This window comes from Lepidochelys olivacea (assembly GCF_965140295.1).
Source record: "Lepidochelys olivacea isolate rLepOli2 genome assembly, chromosome: 9".
NCBI lineage: Eukaryota > Metazoa > Chordata > Testudines > Cheloniidae > Lepidochelys > Lepidochelys olivacea.
Window position 1 is genome coordinate 42673677 of NC_140419.1, and position 20672 is coordinate 42694348.

The following is a 20672-nucleotide window of genomic DNA, read 5'->3' on the forward strand; positions in this document are numbered from 1 at the left end:
AGGGCAGTCAAAATCCGGAGAATATAAAAAAAAAAATTCTGGATTCTTTTTGTTTGTTTGTTTTTGTAACAAAATAGCAGATGAGAGTTGTAGAAAAAAAATAAAATAAAAAAAAGACAGTGCCTCTCTGAAGCAACAGCAGAGGTGAGGTGCACAAAACAAAAAGAAGCAATGTTAGAAACACTGAGTCTTAAAATGGCTCTGAGTAATCAGACTGTCACTTTGATAAAGGTACATGAAAACTCTGTAAGCAAAAAAAGAAATAGTGACATCTTATGTAAAAATGGATCTGGATAATGTTATAGAAGTTAAACTATGGAAGGAATGTGCATTTGCCCCAGAACATGTGCAGGGTATATAGTAGAAGGGGTAAAAGAAATGCAAACATACCATGCTACTTAATTAAAATGCTATTAGGGCTCCAAAGGGAGCCACAATAGGTTGTGTTTTCTTTTTCAGATTGCTGTGTGTTTTGAAAGCAGAAGTTAAAAGTAATCAAAACTCTGGTGAAAGTTGATTGTGTCCCTTTTAAGATAGTCTCTGAGCTGCTGATGGCTTTAAATCCAAAAGCAGGAAGCGTCTGTGAAAATGCAAATGACCTAAATGATAAAGGAAGGAAAGAACGAGCAGCACAAAGGAGCTGCAGATAAAGGACACACCTGGTCAGCAAACAAATTGTCTAAATAAAAGGCATGGTATATCAAAATAATTTTAATAAATTTAATTATAATAAGTATCCCTGTAACAACGTATAGCGTATATGATTTTTGGAAAAACCCTTTAAGGTTGTATGGTAATGATGCTTCTCAGTTATTACCTGTAAATAAAACTTAAAGCTTAACACAGCAGGAAAAAACATTATAAACTTGGTCTGCTGTAAAAGAAGGAAAACTCAGGGATTTAATGACTAAACAGTGGGATAATTTCCCCATAACCCTTAAAAGATAAAAGCCATTGAAACCTGGCCTGCCTATAGAACAAAAACAGGAAGATGTGGGGGGCAATTCCTCTGTTTTGCCTGCAATCAGCAAGGGTATTTGTAAAAGAAATATTTTAAGCAATAATCTGCCACCCCAAAAGGGGTAGAAACATGTTCTTTTTGTCTTTCAGAAAATCAGGAAAAGCTGATGCCAGCTGAAAAGCAACCCAATACCATGAATCTACTGTCACAATAGAGATTGTGTTCTGTGTTCTATGTTTTGTCTTGTGTTTTGTCTTGTTGCTAGCACTGTTGTGTGTTTAAAAAAAAAAATACTGAAGACCTGCAGGAACTTAAAAATAAATTAAGCTTTCTGTCCCAGCTACAGGACGGCCTGATAGAAAAACGAGTACATGCCAATGTAGACTTGGTCCAAATTGGTCTGGGTAACCTAAAAGGCCGATGGAATCTTTAGTAATGGCTTAATACTACCACATGGCTTATCCATAAGAAAAAAAAATATTAGGAATAGGAAACTACACAGCCATAGCTATGGGATGCACTGAAATGCAGATACCTGCACTAGCTACTTTGGAACACAAAATGTTCTGGGTCATATTGGGAAATATTAAGGGTTTGATGCATTTGTTAAAAAAGAAAGAGATCATTGTTTGACACTTATCAATATGAATGGATGCAATACGTTTCCAGTATTGTAAAACCAGACTTGTTAATGGGAGAAATTGTTGTCAAAATTGCACACCAACAGTCCCTGGAGGCAAAGGTATTGAAGGTTAACCCACTCCCCATATTACACATGGGATCCTTCTGGCTACCCTGGACCTTGAGCCAGTGGGCTGGGGAGGGAGGGAAGCTATTGGACACTAGAGGTTGTACCGAATGGACTCCTCAAAAGTGGGTGTGCCTCACCTTGCCTGTTGCCCCAGAACCTTGTAGTAAAGATACATCACTAGGATCATGTATGTGGCATGAATTGGAATCACAAACTCAAATTGCCTCACAGTACTTTCTCTTGAATAGGCTACATAGAAAGTGACACTGACAATTATAAATCTTAGTGTCAAAAGGGGGATTATGTTAGATCATATTAAAGAAGTTCTGTATTAAAATCACAAATGAGTTTGATTCCCCAGAGTTTAAATTCCAGGGTATTACTAATTAAGAGGTCTCTTGGTTTTTGGTACTGTTTCTCTCCCTCTATGTGTGAAACTTGCAAGCTGCTAACTGTGTTAGTACATTCTAAGACAGAGTCTGTTCTCAAAGCAATTCACAGAGAGAGAGACTCAAAGCAATACTCTAACAACAGAAACAGCACCCAGAGACTCCCCGCCCTTTTGTTGTATTAACAATTGTGATTAAAATAGAGATAGAGGATGTACGTGGATGGATGCTTGGTGTGGATAATAACTGAATGATCAGGGAGGTGCCAGCCTAAGAATCCAGTGTCCATCGGCTGAAGAAGGCGTCAAGTGGAAATAACCAGAGGGACCCCCCCCCCCGCCCCGGAGGGCAGACTGGAATCCACCCAACAGCCTCAAGAATGGGAGAACCAAAGAACAAGATAACATCTTGGAGCCATCAGGAATGTGCTATCTGCTGATTGATTCAGCAACAGCATGATGAAGCAATTCCCATAGACTGGCACAGGAAGAAATTCCTATAAAAATAGACTCTAAAAAATGAGAACTTTGGGGTCTGATTCTGCAAACCAACTTCCAGGAGCATCAGATGAGCATCTGACAAGGCCCTGCTCCCTCCTCATGTCCAGGCCACCTGGCCAGTGGCTTGGCATGAGCAACTCTAAGGCCGGTAACTATGATAACAGCCTTGCAGAACCTGTGTGTGTGTGTGTTTGTATGAATGAATGTGTGAATAAATATGAGATTGAATGGAATGTTATAGCTATAACTAACTGCTTACTATGTTTCTTTCTGTATTCACAATAAATGTGGTATTTTGCCTTTTTCCCTTTAATAAGATCCTGCTGGTTTTTATTTTATTGGTGTAACAGCTAATCATCATATATGAGCACTTTCCATGTCAAATCAATCACAATAGTGAAGTTTCCAGTGAATGCTGTGGTAATAACTGTACTTAGGGTATTCTTTTGTTTATTCATAATCAAAATAAACAATCATGTTTGTAAGCAAACTTCCCTTGGTTTACTGTCTTCTGAAGGTTTCAGAGTAACAGCCGTGTTAGTCTGTATTTGCAAAAAGAAAAGGAGTACTTGTGGCACCTTAGAGACTAACCAATTTATTTGAGCATGAGCTTTCGTGAGCTACAGCTCACTTCATCAGATGCATACCGTGGAAACTGCAGCAGACTTTATATACACACAGAGATCATAAAACAATACCTCCTCCCACCCCACTCTCCTGCTGGTAATAGCTCATCCAAAGTGACCACTCTCCCTACAGTGTGCATGGTAATCAAGGTGGGCCATGTCCAGCACAAATCCAGGCTCTGTGTGTATATAAAGTCTGCTGCAGTTTCCACGGTATGCATCCAATGAAGTGAGCTGTAGCTCAAGAAAGCTCATGCTCAAATAAATTGGTTAGTCTCTAAGGTGCCACAAGTACTCCTTTTCTTTTTGTCTTTTGAAGACTGCTCCTCATCTGAAGGACTTTTGACTGGGACTCCCAGCTTACCTTTATAGCTGGCTGGGAATTTTTTGAAAAATGCTTTTCCACTGAAACATATCTATTCATCATAACCAAAACTTCTCATGGGAAAGGGTTGAGTCCAACAAATTTCAAATTTGTTTGGAAAAAAAAATTCAGAATTTTCAAACCATCCTATTTTGACATTGCAAATTTCAATTTTTTGGTTTGAAACAACTTATATTTCAAAACAGTTAACTTATAGTAAAAAAATTATTTTCGATGGTCAAAATTGAATGAAACTTTTCAAAATGAATGAAATAAAATTATTTTGAATTAACCTAACCCTTTTTAAAAAAAAAAAATTATATAAAGATGTTCATTGTGTGAAAAATTTCAAGATTTTAACTTTGTCCCAATTCAGGACTGGAAAATGTTTTGAACATTTTTCCTGGGATTGCAAACCTGTTTCCCAGCCAGCTCTTCTTACCTTAAATTAGCTGGTGGGCACACATGTGCAAAGGCAGCCATAAGAATGTCGAATGGGTCACTGCTGGAGGACTATCTACCTCAGCTGTTCTGTCTCAGTTTTCAACTAGATTGGGGTGAGTAACCACTGAAATAAAATACAAAGGAAAGTGGAGGTGTCAAGGTTCCTCCCCCACTCTGAACTCTAGGGTACAGATGTGGGGACCTGCATGAAAAACCTCCTAAGCTTATCTTTACCAGCTTAGGTCAAAACTTCCCCCAAGGTACAAAATATTCCACCCGTTGTCCTTGGACTGGCCGCTACCACCACCAAACTAATACTGGTTACTGGGGAAGAGCTGTTTGGACGCATCCTTTCCCCCAAAATACTTCCCAAAACCTTGCACCTCACTTCCTGGACAAGGTTTGGTAAAAAGCCTCACCAATTTGCCTAGGTGACTACAGACCCAGACCCTTGGATCTTAAGAACAATGAACAATCCTCCCAACACTTGCACCCCCCCTTTCCTGGGAAATGTTGGATAAAAAGCCTCACCAATTTGCATAGGTGACCACAGACCCAAACCCTTGGATCTGAGAACAATGAAAAAGCATTCAGTTTTCTTACAAGAAGACTTTTAATAAAAATAGGAGTAAATAGAAATAAAGAAATCCCCCCTGTAAAATCAGGATGGTAGATATCTTACAGGGTAATTAGATTCAAAAACATAGAGAACCCCTCTAGGCAAAACCTTAAGTTACAAAAAAGATACACAGACAGAAATAGTTATTCTATTCAGCACAATTCTTTTCTCAGCCATTTAAAGAAATCATAATCTAACACATACCTAGCTAGATTACTTACTAAAAGTTCTAAGACTCCATTCCTGGTCTATCCCCGACAAAGACAGACTATAGACAGACACACAGACCCTTTGTTTCTCTCCCTCCTCCCAGCTTTTGAAAGTATCTTGTCTCCTCATTGGTCATTTTGGTCAGGTGCCAGCGAGGTTACCTTTAGCTTCTTAACCCTTTACAGGTGAGAGGAGCTTTCCCCTGGCCAGGAGGGATTTCAAAGGGGTTTACCCTTCCCTTTATATTTATGACAGGAGGATTCTCCATCTCTTGAAGTCTTCACATCAAGACTGGTTGCCTTTATGGAATATATGCATTAGTCAAACACAAGTTACTGAGATCAATACAAGTTCATCTTGTATGGCTTGTGTTATATAGGAGGTCAGACTAGATGGACTAATGGCCTCTGTGGAAACAGAGAAGATCAACATATTCTAAGAAACTGGTACTTGTGAAAGCGTCTGCAGTTGAAGTTTTGTTTATTGTAGCCAATCTATATTTTTGGGCTTTTATTTTAATTCCACTGTTCTTTGTCTTTTTCCATTTGGCTATTTGGTTTATGAGACTGTCTGTATTGGATACTGCCTCTTTTGAAGGTTCTTAAAAGGTATGAAACATCATTCATTTTCTCTCCAGTGACAGGGTGAGAATGGCAGAGGCATGAAAATTGAGGCACATGGAAACTTTGCTGCTGAAAGTTGCCAGGTAACCTGTCCTAAGCCTGCTGGTGATATGTGTTTACACAAGAGGCAATGAAACAAACTACCAGGATTCTTCTGTAGTGGAAGAGGCAATCAACTATGAGAGCTGTGGTTAAAGCTTAGAATTGAGATCTGCCAGTGACAGTGATTACAAATCAGGACTGCTAACTAGAGCTGGTATCATGATTTGTGTTGTGTGGTAGGTCACCCAAGCTATACATTATTGTTTCTGTTCTCTGATGGTATTTGAATCTTTTTCAAATAAGAGTACTGAATGACAAATAATGCAAATCCAGTATATCAGACAAATAATAATTCTTGCTAAAATACATTAAACTTTGCAGGTTTGAGAATATGCTGAATATCTAATAGTTATCCAAATTATTATTTGTATTCATAGAGGTTGGAGGTCAGAAGGAACCATTAGATTGTTAAGTCTCACCTCCTGTATATCACAGGCCATTACATTTCACAGAGTTACCCCTGTATTGAACCCAATAACTTGTGTTTAACTAAAGGATAACTTGTGTTAACCATCTCTTCCAGAAATGTGTCTAGTCTAGATCTGAAGACATCAAGAGTTGGAGAATCCACCACTTCCAGCGTTCTGATGGTTAGTCATCCTAAAAAAAAAGGGGGGGTTAAAATTGGTGCCTAATTTCTAATTTGAGTTTGTCTGGTTTTAGCTTTCCATCATTGGTTCTTGTTATGTCTTTCTCTGATAGATTAAAGAATAGGCTTGGTGAGATAGGTCTGTTTTATGTCTTGATGAGAACTGGGTGGCTGGGACCTTTTGGGTCTTTGATCAGCTCATGTTTGAAGCCTCTGAATGGTTAATCCCTCACTTTTAGCAACAGGATGGAACTAAGCAGCAAGGGTTAGTATATTAGTTAGCTGCTAGGTTAACTCCTGAGCAGGTGAATATGAAAATCAAATGGGAATTTTGGAAGAGTATAAAAGGCATTCTTCTTAGATACAGTTCTGTGATCAATACCATGATGGCCAGCGGTGGAACAGTGGTTGTGTCCTGCAGTGGAAGTACCATGTTTTCTTTACTGCTAGAAACCAGTAGTGCAAGTTGATGGTTGCAAGTGGATGAAGTGCAAGTTGATGGTTGTGTTGGAAGAAAAGGTCTGTTGTTTGGAAGGATAAGTACTGATAGTGCAGAGAATGAGAGGATGAGGAGTTCTTGAATAATCAGATTCGAGATTTAATGGGAAACCAACTTAATTTTAAAAGTTCACACTGTTTCAAAAAGTCCTTTGAAATTCCTAACTTTTCCCAAAGTTTACCATAGTCATGTCTCTTAGAGAAGTTACATACAATTCCACAATAGCACATCAACAATTACAGTTTTAATACTATATATCCCAAAGGTATTACATTTAAGACAATAAGGCTTAATTTAATTCGGTAAGTTTTATCCAGGAGATTGCCCTATTTGTCACAAGGATGACTGGATCTTTAAGGATCTATCTATAATGTGTAGGGAAATAAGCTGTATGATCACAGGGAACTTCAAGCTGAGTGACATATGTTGGAGGTCTCCTGTTGCGGTGGCAGAACAAACTAGATCGTACATGAAGGGCCACATCTTGGCTGGTGTAAATTGCTCAGGCTCTGGGTCATATCAAATGATGACGGGCAAAGTTCAAGTTTCATAGTTAGGGTACTACTTTCAACACCCAAAATTTTGGTTACTTATCTAATGCTGATCTGAATTCATTTGAATTTGCAGAATTTGCCAGAAATCTCATGGGAACAGAATCTTTTGCAGACTCTCTGAGCACGATGCACTTTTTCTTGTGATACTGTATTTCATCACCACTGGTCTAGGTCCATCTAGAATCCTGAAGAATAGAAGTGAGTGAATGTGAACAATAAAGAATAAATGTTAACCAAATCTTTCAGACTAGAGCTGGCCAAGCTTTAGGGCATGTCTACACTAGAAACTTAAGTTGACCTATGTTAGGTCAACTTACTGCCACTGCAATAATTACTATGGTGGTTCATGTCCACACTACCCTCGTTCTATTGGTGGTGCATGTCCTTACCAGGAGCGCTTCCACCGACTTAAGAGGGACAGTGCTGGGGGCTCAGAGTGCATGCAGCTCCCTGCCCAGAGCCCAGCTTCCCCCCTGGCTCTTGATTCCCCACTCCCTGCCACTGGGAGCCCAGCTACTCCCCCGGGCTCTTGGATCTCTGCTCCTTGTGGAGCCAGGAACTTTGGGGCAGCCACCAGGAGCCAGGAATGGGGAGCTGGGCAGGCGTAGCCTGGCTCAGAACTGGGAGCCAGGAGTGGGGAGCCCAGACAGCAGCCAGGCTGGGGTAGCTGGGACTGGGGGACAGCCTGGCTCTGGGTGCAGGGGAGAGTGGCAAGCACAGCCCATCCAGGAGCTGGGGAGGCAGTCGGGCTCTAGCTGGAGCCGCCCTGCACACCCTGGGGTGACAGCCCACCTTTTTGTCAATTTCACAGCTTTATGCTGTGAAATTGACAAGAATGACAGGGGACAGCCATATAAGTAACACAGTGTCTACATGCATTGCTCTAACTACACTGACATAAGCCCTACGCCTCTCATGGAGGTGGAGTTATGTCAGTGTAGTAGGGCATTTACATTGGTGGGAGCAAGGATGTAGTGTGTATATGGACATAATTAGGTAGACGTAAGCTGCTTTATAACGACATAGCTCTGTAATGTAGACAGAATCTTAGTTAGGAACAGTACTTGTTATAACTTAAGTCTCAATTCTGGGCAGTGAATCATTTCCAAACCAATCCTGATTTTCTTCAACTGTGTTCGTTACTGGTAAATATTTGCCAGAAAGTTTCCTTGACTAACTTTCAGATTACAGGCTATTTGTGAATTCTTTATTACAGCTATTTCCTAGTATTATATACCACTGGCATTCTCTATAAACACAAAAAACACCATATCCTCTTTCAGCAGGTATGAAAAGGCATGATTTATTCAGATATAAAGTATCAATTGTTGAATAAGCTCTCTCACATCTAGGAGTCCAGTTCTCCAATGGGATTATTCGTGTGAGTAAGGGCTGCAAGATCAGATCCCAGGAGCCTTTTAAGCATACAAGATTTAATCTGAAAAATGGTGTGTGTGAGAGAGACCAAGTAGAAGGTAGATAGTAATTACGTCTATCTCTTATTTTAATAAGGCCCCTTTATAATTCTTGGGAGAAACAGTAAGAATCTTGCTCTGCAGCTAAATATTGACTTGGGTTACAGAATTCTAACATAGCAGCTTTCCATTCAAAGTACCCTAGCACATAAAGAGAGAGTTCAGAAAGTATGATTAGTCAGATGTAATATCACATTTGTTCTAACCATAAATTCCGTTGAAGTATGGCCATTTCTCTCTGTCAAAGTAGAATGAAACCTTTTTTCAATCCCAAAGGATAAATCAGAAATCCTGACGAGTTAAGGTGAAATAAATAGACCAACTCCTGCTTTCAGTTTAAATCAACTGTGCTAGTCTGGTTTAACACCAGTATAGCTGTGAGCAGAATTTTCCCGTGACAGGGTTTTTCTGAGACATGTCAGAAAATTTATGCTACATGTCAACAAGATTTTCCTTGTTAGAACTTGCACATAACTCATGCAAGTCACATCTGAACGTCAAATTCACACATCACACTTACATTGCATCACATCACACTGACTGACGTAACTCCAGGCTGCAACAGTTCTATAAAGAGAGGAAGCAGAGTTTCTAGTTCTTCAGAACTATCTAGACTGTTTCATAGTTTATAATAGAGATCATATTGTTTGGGAAATAACAAGAATGGTCATGAAAAGTAGAGAAATATGTTGGATGGATCTCTGACCAGCAAAAACAGTCTCTTAGGCATGTTCAAATTGTCCTACATTAAAGGTTAACTACAGTTAATTAGAAAATATTAATCCTTTGGTTGTCATCCTATGCTAATTTTAACAATTATATTGTTGCTGTGGAAGGTATCTGAGAAGCCAAATGGTTACTATAAGCAGTAGTAATCTTCTTGCTACCTAAATGTACTTTAAACAGGATTAAAATTACAGGGAGTTGTGTATGAATCTGTTGGAACTAAGTGGCAACAGGAAATGAAAAAAACATGAACTATAGATGAAGAACAGATTGGGTTTTGCTTCATTTACCAACATGGCTGCTGGATACTTTTATTGTACACACCTAAATACTCAGATTCAAATCCTTAAGAACAACATTACATCAGTTGAAACACTATTTAAAAGAAGACTGGTGACCTTTAACTGACCTTTGAGATCTAAACAGCAGCATGGATTGAAATCTTTGTAATTTTTTAGTCACCTTTTCAATAAACGTATTTATGGAAATTTTCAGTTGAAATCTGATAAATAGAATGGATGACCACAAATGAATTTCATTTCTTCAGGCTGGAGATTTCATAACACAGGTCACTAGCTCATAGAAGAAATTGATGTAATGTTTGTTCATTGTTACCCCTTATACATGTACAGTGAACGGACTGTTGAAAGGTTGGGTTTCTTTCCTTACACAACAGCCAATAATGCATGAATGTATGACATTTTTAAGATTCTAGCCCAACAGGACTATGGATATCAATTACTTCAGTCAATGAACTTTTTAAAGTGAGATAATCTATTTCTTATGAACACAGGCATTGGTGAACCTTAGTCCTTCCTTTCTGTGTAATTTAGCTCTTATATTTTTGCTATCAGTTTAATAGGGCTAAATAGAAACCCAGTGCGCACAGAAAAAACTGAAACTGAATTAAGGTACTTTACCCTACAGAATGTAATCCACATGGCGGGGGAGGGAGGGACATGCACTGTGCAATGTGAGAAAAGTCCATCTTGCACCTGTCGCACCAGATTGTGATCTCAGCAACGTTGTTGTAAATCCTGAACAGGCATGATTCTGTTTTGACTTACACCTCTGTAAATCAGGAATTCTGTTATACTCACTAGAGTAAGCGAGAGGAGGGTCTAGCCCAATTACTCTGAATTTACTGAAATCAGAATATGTCTCACCTTGTACAGCTGAGTTGGATCGTCTCAAGATGATTATAATTTGGTAAAGGGCAATGAAATGAGTTTGTGTGACAAATAATCAATAGATAAGGTAGATTTAGCGAACGGAAGATTTTTTTATTGCCTTGTTTGTTTAGGCTTTGGTAATACTATACCTCTCTCAGGAGCCTAAAGAATTTTTTCCCCCAGTGGGCTGTGTATGTTACTAGTTGACAGCATTGGGTCCAGGGGTATTCTGGCCCCGCATCTCTGAATGGTATGGAAGTTCCTTTCAGACGCTGGTGACTGCACCACTTTAAACTTGACTTTCAAATTTCATTCCCTTGTTTTTGTTTCTGATTTTATTAATAAACGTGGGTTATAGCCAACTGTTAAACAACAGTGGAGATCTATATGAAAAGGAGATGCTAAGGGGGAATTGATGAGTCAGGGCCCTGACTGAGAGAGAGATTGGGTCTGGGATTTTCAGAGCTGTCTAGGGGCTTTAGATACACAACTCCCATTCATCTCAATTGTGATCATGTGTCTAAATCCCCTGCGTGGCTTTGAAATTCTCTTTTAGCAGCCTTGCACCGTATATGCTAGGTCTCCATTTCAATATAAGCAGGGTCTGTAGAGACGGAAAGCTGTTACAAAACACAGGCTGGATTTGAAAGGCAGACCTTTAGGAGATGGTGAAAATTGCTACCCAAACATCAGCCCATGTGAAATGGAATTGGTGGTCTCATTTCCAAATGGACACATGTGCACATCCCCAAAAAGCGTGGGCTTGATTCAGCCCAGGGATATACAGGTTTCTATTAGCATACCCCAGCAGTGTAGCTCTTTGGTGGGGAAAAGGTGCCCACAGTCCTGCTCCACAGTGAGTGATTGTAAAGCAAGGAAGGGGCACGCCCGAGACATGCTAGTTCAGAGCAACCTCAACCCACAAAGTTCATATGGAGTTCTGGATGCAAATATAGGGTCAGATTATGCAACCCTCATTCATGCTGAGAAGTACTTTACACATTGAGGAGTTCCACTTAAGTCAATGTGATTATTTGCAAAATAAGTCAATGTGAGTAAAGCAGGCAGACCTAAATTTGTGCCTGCGATGTGGATAGGCAGAGGATCTCTGGCTCCAGGGCAGTCAGTCTGGAACCTTTGCTGACACTAAACCCACACAAACGCTTTTCAAGAAAACAGGAGACACCACTCATGGTTGGGATTTGTGTTACCATTTATAGGAAATAGTTTCAATTCTTATTTTTTACAAACACCAAGACAAAACAAGACGCAAAAGGAACAATTAAGGAGGTGGTTCTTAGTACAGGTTTCACTGTAATTATATTTTCAAATAAAAAATTCCACCTATATTAATTGAGCCCCCACAGTTCCTATTGAAGTAGCTCTCCAGTAGGCAACACTTTCAGGTAACCATTTGGTTTTCAAATACAGTTTTGTTTGACTGTTAGTTAGAACTACTTTTATTTGGCAATTTATTTTTGCTGGTCCTTTGGATTGTGGCTTAAGAGAGAGAATTCAGTGAGCATCAGATGAAAACAATCTTCAAAATTAGCTAGAAGTGGTCAGTTTTCAAAAGCTTTCCCCTTCTGCTCCCAGAATGATTGAGACGCACAGCACTTTGATTAACTAACGTTGATTGTTTTCTGACTCCCCTGACGTGGGGATTTCAAAAACTCCTTAAGGACCAAATAATAGCAAATTGCATCCAAGCAGCAGTTGAGGTTAGCCCAGCAGAGGCTGATCTGTACAAAAGAGCGTATGATTTGCTGATGATTGCTTGTGATGACCCCTTTTTTTACCAAATAATACAAGAAGAACATCACATGGAAAGGGGTGAAACAGACGACAAATGTGGCTAGGTTTGCCATGGCTATCTTCACTGATTTACTTGTGTCAGTAAGGGGATCGTCTGGCCTTCTGCTCCGTTTCAAGTATATGATGATCTGAACTGTGCAGAAGATCATTGCTATCAGGCTGCCAAAAAACGCAGTCTCCAAGGTGACAAGCACAGCTGGGTTTTGCCATATTTTATTAGAGAAGCCATAGAAGCACGTAGTGGGTGTGTTATCATAGAATTGGTAAGTAAAAGAAGTTCCAGCCCAGACACCCACACAGACGATAGAACAGACTATAGCAGCTTTCTTGGTGGATCTCAGGGAAATGGCTAAGAATGGATGTCGGATGGCGATATATCTGTCCACACATATACATGCAGAGATGAGAATGCTCCCATACATGTTCGCAAAGTAGAGGCTTTCCAGGAATGAGCAGAATGCAAACCCCAAGTTCCATTTGTTCTCGGAACCATAGGAAATGATTTTAAAAGGAAGGGTAAACAGCAGTAAGGTATCCAGAGTAATAAGTGACACCAGGTAGATTATTGATTCTGTGAGCTTCCTGATCTTACAAAAGGCAAACCACAAAGCCATCACATTGAACAGCAATCCTAGGACAAATGTGGGAATGTACACAGTTATCTGGAACAGCTGCACATAACTTTCGATGGAGCTATTTGCCATATCTCCAGTTTTACTGAAAAAGAAGGAAACATACTCATGTTCACATTGAAAAAGTCAGAATATAGATTTTAGAGCCTGATCGAAAGCCACTTGAGGTCAGTGGAAAGACTCCCTTAATGAACATCATTTTGTTTTAAATATGGGGACCACTGAACATCTTAGTGCTAGATCATACCCTGTAGGGCCAATCCTGAATGGCGTGGATCTACACTACCCCAGGGGGAGCTTGAGGGCAGACTGTGTTTTGGGGAAACACAGACTCCTGGAGTTCAGTGGTGTGCAAAGTCCTCCACCCTTAAAGATGGTGCCTCCTGTTGTCCCAGTGTGTGTAGCTAACTTTGTAGTTTGTTGGAGATGGGGTCAAGTCCATGACCCCACTAACTCTTTGGAGTGATGCGAGCCTGTGGTGGGTGATTGGAGAACCCTCCCTGTGTTCCCTGGATGTCAGGGACTGTAATTGGGACTAATCCTTGCACTAATCCTGAGAGAAATGGTCAGGAGATTTCAAGTGGGATAGTTTTGGTTGAAATTAACAGCTCAGAAGCAAAATGAGAAATAAGAACATGTGTTTTTTAGCCACATGTTTGACTTACCATAGGCTATATATTACTCTCCGTATACGGCAGTCCAAGCTCCCAGGTGGAGACAGTGAATGTGTAGCAGATCCTTCCTCAACAAACAGGGTGTTAGAATCCACACAGGACTCTAACCACTGAGCTGCGGTGGTGAAATATTCCACTGTTTCTTGATGAATTGAAACTCCAGTTTGATTCAACGCTCCCAGACTCTTCTGAAAACAGAGCTCTTGTTTGTCTCTGCAATTCCAGTCTCCTGCAGAAGCTGTTGTAAATGCAAATGTTTAATAACTCCCTGTCCTTTCTTCAGTTATTCAAAACAACCATTTCCTCTAACAAACCCTCTTTATTAGCTCCGTGCCGCTGCTTGACAAAGGTATGTGACTTCAATATCGTCAAATGCTACCCAGAGATTGCTGCTACCTCTACACTTCCAGCATGACTTTGAGTTCAACACACTTTCATTTCAGTGTCACCAATGTACTGTAAATAAAAATGTTCCTGTACTTGAGACCAAGTTACTTCCCCATTATCTCACATGCCAGAGCACAACAACATGACTGGATAGAGATTAAGATCAGCACAGAGGAAATTTACTTTGTTACATGCAATTTGTTCTATTAGCCTCTAGCAATTGCAGCTGGATTGGAAAGTGGAGAGGATGCTTGCAATTTACCCCTGCAAGAAGACATTAGAATGTGACATAAACTACTGTGTAAATCAATAATCAACATTAATTTAGAACTGAACAGCAGCACCTAAGACATACCTTATGTAGTTAGTCAATGAGTTACAAGCAGGATTGTGTGTATGCAATGGATCATTCCTATAATAATATTACTGAGTGAAATTCAGAGGCATTCAGCCGCCCAGCATGCCCTACTTAAGTCCTACTGAAATGTGCATAGACCTTTATACTGTCTCCCTGCACAGAGGGGAATTTCACCCAAGCTGCTTAAAGACACTATCCATTATTAACCATTGTTTTGAAGAAGACATGTTGGGCTAGCTTTTCAAAAGAACTCTGCACACAAGGCAATATTAGGTTGTGAGCTCTTTTGAAAATCCGGTCCATGGACTATGGAAAATGGAGCTGGGTAAAATAGATGATAGAATTTTTATGACATTCTTCAACAGTTGGTTTAGCTCATTTTGACAGCCTTGAAATATTTTGTGAGAATTAGATGATCTCCCATTATGTATTTTATTGACTGCATATTGGCTTTTGTGCTAGCAGGAGGTTTTAATGAAGAAATGCTATGACCTCATCTCTGTTAGAATTACAATGAAATGCTGTTTCCTTCTGAGAGAAGCCCAATACGTGCAATAGCTGTATCCTCAGCATGTATGTCAACTATCCGATCCCCACCCTTCAGCCTCAAAGGGTGTTCCTTTCCTCAGTATTTGATTAGCTACTTGCTGAAGCAAATTAGCCATAAATTTCGGGTACAGCTCCCTCTGGCTTGCTCCAGGCAGAACAGCTGTGTGGAAAAGAAGCCCAGTGATGACAGTTATGCTGATGGTAAATCTGAAGCTAAGATCATGCTGATGAGTTTCCATGGTTCCACTGTCTATGAAGTCTCCCTTGCTTATAGAGGAAGGATCAGGAAAGGTCCCTTAGTTTTTAGAGGTTTCAGAGTAACAGCAGTGTTAGTCTGTATTCGCAAAAAGAAAAGGAGTACTTGTGGTACCTTAGAGACTAACCAATTTATTTGAGCATGAGCTTTCGTGAGCTACAGCTCACTTCATCGGATGCATGCCGTGGAAACTGCAGCAGACTTTATATACACAGAGAATATGAAAAAATACCTCCTCCTACCCCACTGTCCTGCTGGTAATAGCTTATCTAAAGTGATTATCAGGTGGGCCATTTCCAGCACAAATCCAGGTTTTCTCACATCCCCCCCACCCCCATACACACACAAACTCACTCTCCTGCTGGTAATAGCTCATCCAAACTGACCACTCTCCAAGTTTAAATCCAAGTTAAACCAGAACATCGGGGGGGGGGGAGGAAAAAACAAGAGGAAATAGGCTACCTTGCATAATGACTTAGCCACTCCCAGTCTCTATTTAAGCCTAAATTAATAGTATCCAATTTGCAAATGAATTCCAATTCAGCAGTTTCTCGCTGGAGTCTGGATTTGAAGTTTTTTTGTTTTAAGATAGCGACCTTCATGTCTGTGATTGCGTGACCAGAGAGATTGAAGTGTTCTCCGACTGGTTTATGAATGTTATAATTCTTGACATCTGATTTGTGTCCATTTATTCTTTTACGTAGAATTTTACGTAGAATTTTACGTAGTATTTCTCTACTGATCAGGAATGCTCCTCAGAACTTCTGTTAAATTAGTAAGTAATCTAGCTAGAAATGTGTTAGATTTTCTTTTGTTTAATGGCTGGTAAAATAGCTGTGCTGAATGGAATGTATATTCCTGTTTTTGTGTCTTTTTGTAACTTAAGGTTTTGCCTAGAGGGATTCTCTATGTTTTGAATCTGATTACCCTGTAAGGTATTTCCCATCCTGATTTTACAGAGATGATTCTTTTACTTCAATTAAAATTCTTCTTTTAAGAACCTGATTGCTTTTTCATTGTTCTTAAGATCCAAGGGTTTGGGTCTGTGTTCACCTGTGCAAATTAGTGAGGATTTTTATCCAGCCTTCCCCAGGAAAGAGGGTGTAGGGTTAGGGGAGGATTTGGGGAGGTGGGGGTGGGAAGAAAGACGTTTCCAAGCGGGCTCTTTCCCGGTTATATATCTGTTAGACGTTTGGTGGTGGCAGCATAGGGTTCAAGGACAAGGCAAAGTTTGTACCTTGAGGAAGTTTTTAACCTAAGCTGGTAAGAATAAGCTTAGGGGGTGTTTCATGCAGGTCCCCACATCTGTACCCTAGAGTTCAGAATGGGGAAGGAACCTTGACAGGCAAAGAAATGAGTTTGCTAACTCCTGTGACAAATAATCAATAGATAAGATAGATTTAGCAAATGGAAGATTTTTTTATTGCCTTGTTTGTTTAGGCTTTGGTAATACTATACCTCTCTCAGGAGCCTAAAGAATTTTTTCCCCCAGTGGGCTGTGTATGTTACTAGTTGACAGCATTGGGTCCAGGGGTATTCTGGCCCCGCATCTCTGAATGGTATGGAAGTTCATTTCAGACGCTGGTGACTGCACCACTTCAAACTTGACTTTCAAATTTCATTCCCTTGTTTTTGTTTCTGATTTTATTAATAAACGTGGGTTATAGCCAACTGTTAAACAACAGTGGAGATCTATATGAAAAGGAGATGCTAAGGGGGAATTCATGAGTCAGGGCCCTGACTCAGAGGGAGATTGGGTCTGGGATTTTCAGAGCTGTCTAGGGGCTTTAGATACACAACTCCCATTCATTTGAATTGTGGTCATGTGTCTAAATCCCCTGCGTGGCTTTGAAATTCTCTTTTAGCAGCCTTGCACCATATATGCTAGGTCTCCATTTTAATATAAGCAGGGTCTGTAGAGATGGAAAGCTGTTAGAAAACACAGGTTGGATTTGAAAGGCAGACCTTTAGGAGATGGGCTGATGTTTGGGTAGCAATTTTCACCATCTGAAATGGAATTGGTGGTCTCATTTCCAAATGGACACATGTGCACATCCCCAAAAAGCGTGGGCTTGATTCAGCCCAGGGGTATACAGGTTTCTATTAGCATACCCCAGCAGTGTAGCTCTTTGGTGGGGAAAAGGTGCCCACAATCCTGCTCCACAGTGAGTGATTGTAAAGCAAGGAAGGGGTACGCCCGAGACATGCTAGTTCAGAGCAACCTCAACCCACAAAGTTCATATGGAGTTCTGGATGCAAATATAGGGTCAGATTATGCAACCCTCATTCATGCTGAGAAGTACTTTACACATTGAGGAGTTCCACTTAAGTCAATGTGATTATTTGCAAAATAAGTCAATGTGAATAAAGCAGGCAGACCTAAATTTGTGCCTGCGATGTGGATAGGCAGAGGATCTCTGGCTCCAGGGCAGTCAGTCTGGAACCTTTGCTGACACTAAACCCACACAAACGCTTTTCAAGAAAACAGGAGACACCACTCATGGTTGGGATTTGTGTTACCATTTATAGGAAATAGTTTCAATTCTTATTTTTTACAACACCAAGACAAAACAAGACGCAAAAGGAACAATTAAGGAGGTGGTTCTTAGTACAGGTTTCACTGTAATTATATTTTCAAATAAAAAATTCCACCTATATTAATTGAGCCCCCACAGTTCCTATTGAAGTAGCTCTCCAGTAGGCAATACTTTCAGGTAACCATTTGGTTTTCAAATACAGTTTTGTTTGACTGTTAGTTAGAACAAAATTGCCTACTTTTATTTGGCAATTTATTTTTGCTGGTCCTTTGGATTGTGGCTTAAGAGAGAGTTCAGTGAGCATCAGATGAAAACAATCTTCAAAATTAGCTAGAAGTGGTCAGTTTTCAAAAGCTTTCCCCTTCTGCTCCCAGAATGATTGAGACGCACAGCACTTTGATTAACTAACGTTGGTTGTTATCTTGGTCTCCTGAGGTGGGGAATTCAAAAACTCCTTAAGGACAAAATAATAGCAAATTGCATCCAAGCAGCAGTTGAGGTTAGCCCAGCAGAGGCTGATCTGAACAAAAGGGCGTATGATTTGCTGAAGATTGCTTGTGATGACCCCTTTTTTTACCATATAATACAAGAAGAACATCACATGGAAAGGGGTGAAACAGACGACAAATGTGGCTAGGTTTGCCATGACTATCTTCATTGATTTTCTTCGGTCAGTAAGGGGATCGTCTGGCCTTCTGCTCCGTTTCAAGTATATGATGATCTGAACTGTGCAGAAGATCATTGCTATCAGGCTGCCAAAAAACGCAGTCTCCAAGGTGACAAGCACAGCTGGGTTTTGCCATATTTTATTAGAGAAGCCATAGAAGCACGTAGTGGTTGTGCTATCATGGAATTGGTAAGTAAAAGAAGTTCCAGCCCAGACACCCACACAGACGATAGAACAGACTATAGCAGCTTTTTTGGTGGATCTCAGGGAAATGGCTAAGAATGGATGTCGGATGGCAATATATCTGTCCACACATATACATGCAGAGATGAGAATGCTCCCATACATGTTCACAAAGTAGAGGCTTTCCAGGAATGAGCAGAATGCAAACCCCAAGTTCCATTTGTTCTTGGAGCCATAGGAAATGATTTTAAAAGGAAGGGTAAACAGCAGTAAGGTATCCAGAGTAATAAGTGACACCAGGTAGATTATTGATTCTGTCAGCTTCCTGATCTTACAAAAGACAAACCACAAAGCCATCACATTGAACAGCAATCCCAGGACAAAGGTGGGAATGTACACGGTTATCTGGAACAGCTCCACATAACTTTCGATGGAGCTATTTGCCATATCTCCAGTTTTACTGAAAAAGAAGGAAACATACTCATGTTCACATTGAAGAAGTCAGAATATATATTTTAGAGCCTGATTGAAAGCCACTTGAGGTCAGTGGAAAGACTCCCTTAATGAACATCATTTTGTTTTAAATATGGGGACCACTAGATTCCACTGGTCCCACTTAAACATGCATAGACCTTATACTGTCTCCCTGCACAGAGGGGAATTTCACCCAAGCCGTTTAAAGACACTATCCATTATTAACCATTGTTTTGCAGAAGACCTGTTGGGCTAGCTTTTCAAAAGAACGCTGTATATAAGGGAATATTGGGTTGTGAGCTCTTTTGAAAAACCGGTCCATAGACTCTATGGAAAATGGAGCTGGGTAAAATAGATGATATTCGTCAACAGTTGGTTTGTCTCATTTTTACATCCTTGAAATATTTTGTGACAATTTGATGATCTCCCATTATGTATTTTATTGACTGCATATTGGCTTTTGTGCTAGCAGGTTGATTTAATTGAAATGTAAGATCATCGTGGGATAGCTTGTGGTATCTTCACTCACACTGAGAAGTCCTTTACTGTGCTATTGAATAGTTGAGAAGTAAATTACTAGTTTGTGTGAATAAGGGTATCACAAGCCAGTCCTATGCAGTATTCAATACTGCTTCCAAGTGAAAAATGTCCATAGTCATTAATACTTAGTTTCTTCAAGGCAGGCACTTGAATCTATTTAGTACTTGCAAGAAACTTTACACTGGGATTCTCAGAGATGAAAAGCATTAGCTAATGAACATTGATGGAGCCATTTACCCAGCTGACTCTACCACTAATGAATATTTTTCATTAGATATAGTGTCTGGGAAATCCTGGATTCTATGTCCATGTCTATCCTAAACAAGATTCTTGTTGCTACCCTAGATCTACCCAGAGAAAATCCTGCTATTTTAGGAAGGGATTTTACACCAAAATCTGTTTTATGTTTCCACAGAAAGAAAATATGTTAAAATAAATGGCAAAAGAACAACTCCATTCATTCCTGAAAAGATACCCCTTTGCACTATGATCAAAGCAAAAATAGCTACGGTCTATTTAATTTACAGATGTAGTAGCAGAAACATTATTAGACATAAAAACAGTTGTTACAATAAGCTTAGGGTATAATATACTGCATTCTATCACCTTACCTCTTAGTTACCTCTCAAAGAGGTCATTAGCTTGTCTCCTTTGAACTTGTAGATTTCTCTCTGGTTTAAGCAGGGGTGTTAACTGCATACAGAATAACTTCCAGTCTGTAAACCAGAGGAACTTGTGTTCTGCTTTTCCGCTTCTAACTATGTATTTCCGTTTTAATACTGCTTTTAGTAATAGCCTTTTACCTACACACATGAACACACACACACACTCACGTATAAACTGAAAAAGTTAACTCCTTTATGCTTGCTGGGTTAGCTTCTCTGTGAGTCTCTTACAGTAAATGAGATTCCATTATTATTGGGGGAAATCCTGGCCCCACTGAAATCGATAGCAAAATGCCCATTTTCTTTAATATGGCCTGGATTTCAACATTAT

General features: G+C 39.9%; 2 protein-coding genes across 2 annotated transcripts; both read right to left on the reverse strand.

Moving 5' to 3' along the window:
- Nucleotides 1-12202: 12202 nt before the first annotated feature.
- On the reverse strand, nucleotides 12203-13781 carry LOC311526556 (G-protein coupled receptor 55-like). The gene is made up of 2 exons (XM_084639717.1): nucleotides 13717-13781; nucleotides 12203-13136 (listed from the first exon to the last, which is right to left on the reverse strand). Exon 2 carries the CDS (start codon nucleotides 13121-13123, stop codon nucleotides 12227-12229), a length of 897 nt encoding a protein of 298 aa, XP_084495843.1. The 5' UTR covers nucleotides 13124-13136; nucleotides 13717-13781; the 3' UTR covers nucleotides 12203-12226.
- A 4431-nt stretch (nucleotides 13782-18212) lies between these two features.
- LOC311526632 (G-protein coupled receptor 55-like) lies at nucleotides 18213-20372 on the reverse strand (the record flags this gene model as incomplete). Its single annotated transcript, XM_084639843.1, has 2 exons — nucleotides 20288-20372; nucleotides 18213-19122 (listed from the first exon to the last, which is right to left on the reverse strand). Exon 2 carries the CDS (start codon nucleotides 19107-19109, stop codon nucleotides 18213-18215), a length of 897 nt encoding a protein of 298 aa, XP_084495969.1. The 5' UTR covers nucleotides 19110-19122; nucleotides 20288-20372.
- Between the last annotated feature and the right edge of the window lie 300 nt (nucleotides 20373-20672).

Bases quoted from the DNA above. Each gene is read 5' to 3' on its own strand.
- LOC311526556 (XM_084639717.1), bottom strand. From the start codon at position 13,123: ATGGCAAATAGCTCCATCGAAAGTTATGTGCAGCTGTTCCAGATAACT.